This window comes from Orycteropus afer, unplaced genomic scaffold, assembly GCF_000298275.1.
Source record: "Orycteropus afer afer isolate SDZICR_OR568_19922 unplaced genomic scaffold, OryAfe1.0 scaffold00857, whole genome shotgun sequence".
Classification (NCBI taxonomy): domain Eukaryota; kingdom Metazoa; phylum Chordata; class Mammalia; order Tubulidentata; family Orycteropodidae; genus Orycteropus; species Orycteropus afer.
The window spans coordinates 501,057-504,476 of record NW_006922444.1 but is presented as its reverse complement, the minus strand read 5'-3'; the positions used below and the strand labels follow the sequence as shown (position 1 = coordinate 504,476).

Sequence of the window (3,420 nt, the reverse complement as noted above, 5' to 3'; positions counted from 1 at the left end):
TCATGTTGTCAGAAGGGACCAATCCCTGGAGAAGGATCTCATACTTGGAAGAGAAGAGAGCAAGCAATATGGGAAGACCCTTAATGTGATGTATTGATGCAGTGGCTGCAACAATGGGCTCAAGCACAGAAATGATTGTGAGGATAGTATAGGACTGGGCAGTCTTTCATTCTGTTATACTTAGAGTTACTATGAGTCAAAACTGACTCTATGGCGCCTAACAACATTATTACTAAGAAAAGATCTAGGAGGACAGTTTTCATTACATACATCAAACTGGAGGTATGAAGGCTGTATTTGATGCTACAAAATGGGAAGTCTCATAATTTCCCGGATGAATGGAGATTCCCTGGATTGTCACTTTTTCATGAAGTTCCCCCTTAACCTTAAACAGTATCCTCATAGCATTTTTCACCTCATTGTTTCTCAATGTGTAGATCAGAGGGTTCAACAAAGGTGGCATCATAATGTTGAAGAGAATGACAAGTTTGTCAGCAGCCAGGGTGGTGGAGGGATGAATGTACATAAACATGGGGGGTACAAGAACCAAAAGGACAGTGATGATGTGTGAGCCACATGTGGACAGAGCCTTGCACCTACCCTCCAATGACTGGCTTCTCAGGTTCAGTAAGATGACTATGTAGGGGATGATGAGAACAAGGAAGGAGACTAAAGAAATCATGCCACTGTTGGCCACCACAATGAGACCCACAACATAGGTGTCTTCACAGGCAAGCCTCAGCAGGGGATGAACATCACAAAAGAAATTATCGATCTCATTGGGTCCACAAAAGGGCAGCTGGACCATGAAGAGGGTCTGCAGGATGGAATGCAAGAAGCCAGCCACCCAAGATACTCCTGACAGTAGACTATGCTTCTGCTGATTCATGATGGTTGTGTAGTGCAGGGGCTTACAGATGGCCACATAGCAGTCATAGGCCATCGCTGTGAGGAGAAAGATCTAAGTGCTGCCAAAGAAGTGGGCAGAAAAAAATTGGGTCATGCAGCCACTGAAGGAGATGATCTTGCATTCCATGAAAGAGTCTGTAATCATCTTTGTGGTGGCAGATATATAACACATGTCAGCAAAAGACAGATGGCTAAGGAAGAAATACATGGGAGCATTCAAGGTCTTGATGACATTGATAGTGACAATGAACAGAAGGTTCCCCAGAACAATGAGTAGATAGAAGAGGGGAAGACCACAAAGCAAGCATACTGCATCTCCTTGCTCTGGAAAAGGCCGAATAAAACAAACTCAGTCACGTTGTTCTTGGTGCCCATGGATCCTCTTCTTCAAGCACAAGGAAGGGATTTGTTGTGAAAGGACAGAAATTAAATGATGTAAGAAAATTAGGTCCCAGCTATGCTAGTTACTAACTGGGTGAACTAGGTCAGCTGCTAACTGAAAGGTTAAAAGTTTGATTCCATCCAGAGGTACCTTGGAAGAAAGGTCTGGCAATCTACTTCCAATAAATCAGTCATTGAAAACCCTATACAGTTCTACTGTGACACACATGGGGTTACCATGAGTTGAGATCAACTTGATGACAGCTGGTAATAGGTTCTCAGTAAATAGTACGTATTATTAGATCTCAATGGTTGCATGTCAGACTCAAGTGAGAGACTAACTACAGGGACAGTGCCACAGGATGTACTTCCAGAGTTCTTTATCATTTCTCTTTATTTCAGAACATACTTATTAAGCTCTGGTACAAAGAATCATAGAACTCAATCAGCAATGTGGCCCAGAATCCTGCTGTCAAAGAAAGTCTTCTAAGAATAAAAAGGGAACAACAGACTTTGGTGGTCCAAGCCAAGATTTATTCTCTCTTCCCTCCATTCAAGAGTCTTCCTGTTCTGACCCAGACTCTCTCAGGAAAAAAAAAAAAAAAACCATAATAATCTGTACTTTATATTTATTATTTGTATTATGAAATATAAAATAAAGCATGATCTATTTTATTACTCAAAACAATGCTATATGTATTTTCTATTCTATCTTCATTTTGCAGATAAAGAAAATGAAGCACAGAGAGATTAAGTAATTTCATAATGCTCATTAGATATACTTTGGAAAACAAAGGAAAATATAATGAGGAATAAGAAATCACTAACAGCAGGTGAATGTCCTTTAGTCATTTTCTTTGAATTACACAAACCTTTCTATGAATTTTGAATAAAGAGTTTACATACTTTATATAGATCTTTTTCCCTTGAAACTTTAAGCATTTCCCCAAGACAACATACTTCAAAAAAAAATGTAATGGTTACATTATTTAAAAAATCCCATAATTTGACTATTTCTCTGTTTATTAGCTTTTAAGTTACTCCCAATTTTTTCACTGTAATAAATGACCCTACTCTGTAAATCTCTGGACAATTTTCCCTAAGATTGGTTCTTGAAGTGGGAATGCATGAACATTTTTTATGGTCAGATAGAGTCTGGATGCTAGTTGATGACTACTTCTATTCCAGGAATTAGAGAAGACACTGATAAAACAAAGACAATCATTGACTTCCAACCCAGACCACTTTCTCCTCTCCAAACACCTTAACCTCTCCTCCAAGGATTTATTCTGTTCTTGTTTCCTCCTCTCTTGTACTCTACAAATTCCTCCCAACAGCCTTAAGGTGTAAACACATCCTAAACTATGAGGACCTGACTAAGACTGAATATAGTACAAAAAAGACATCCCACTTCTTGTAGCTCATAGTATTACCACCGTTGTGAAGCCCCTGGGTCAGGCACTGTGCATGAGCTTCACACATTATCCTAGTTCAAACTCATCACAACGTTCCTTTTCCCCTTTCACTTAGACACACATGATCATTTAGCCTGTCTACCTATGTAACCACCCGTAGGTCAATGTTTGTTTTACTGATAATGCAGTATCTTGTATATAAAAGTGTTTACCTTTGTTGTCTGTACCTCTTGTAAACCTCTCCGTGTCTTCCTTCTCCTTGGTGTTATTGTGCTGGTATATAGCCTTTTCCTTCACTCAAATCAATACTTGTCTCTTACCTATCTAGCAATACTCATCACAAATTTTTAGGTATTAGTGTACTCACTTTACAGATAAAGAAAAACAAGCTCAAACAGTTTAACATGTAAGTGACTTCTTCAAGATCACTGATAGGAAATGCCACAATGGGAATTAAAATCAAATCTATCTGATTCCAAAACCAATGCTCTTTAATATACTCTCCATACCTCCTTCACTTTTTCATGAGCTAAAAATTTCAGAAATTAACATGGAACTTGACTTTGCCGAAAGGAAGCACCATGATTCTGTGAAAGGGCACTGGTCTATCAGCCAAAACAGCTGTTTTAGTCCCAATGCAGTGACTAATATTTGGGTGGGCTCAAACGACTCTCTCCTTCTCTTTGGTGCTCTATGTCCCCATCTATAAAAGATA

The 3,420-nt window shown here is 39.0% G+C and overlaps 1 protein-coding gene across 1 annotated transcript; it reads right to left on the bottom strand.

Annotated features, from left to right (window-relative positions):
- Positions 1–271: 271 nt before the first annotated feature.
- LOC103212151 (olfactory receptor 4S1-like) lies at positions 272–1,284 on the bottom strand. Its single transcript, XM_042783313.1, is given in 2 exon segments — positions 272–1,197; positions 1,200–1,284. Coding segments are annotated over 2 exon segments (1,011 nt in total).
- Positions 1,285–3,420: the final 2,136 nt, after the last annotated feature.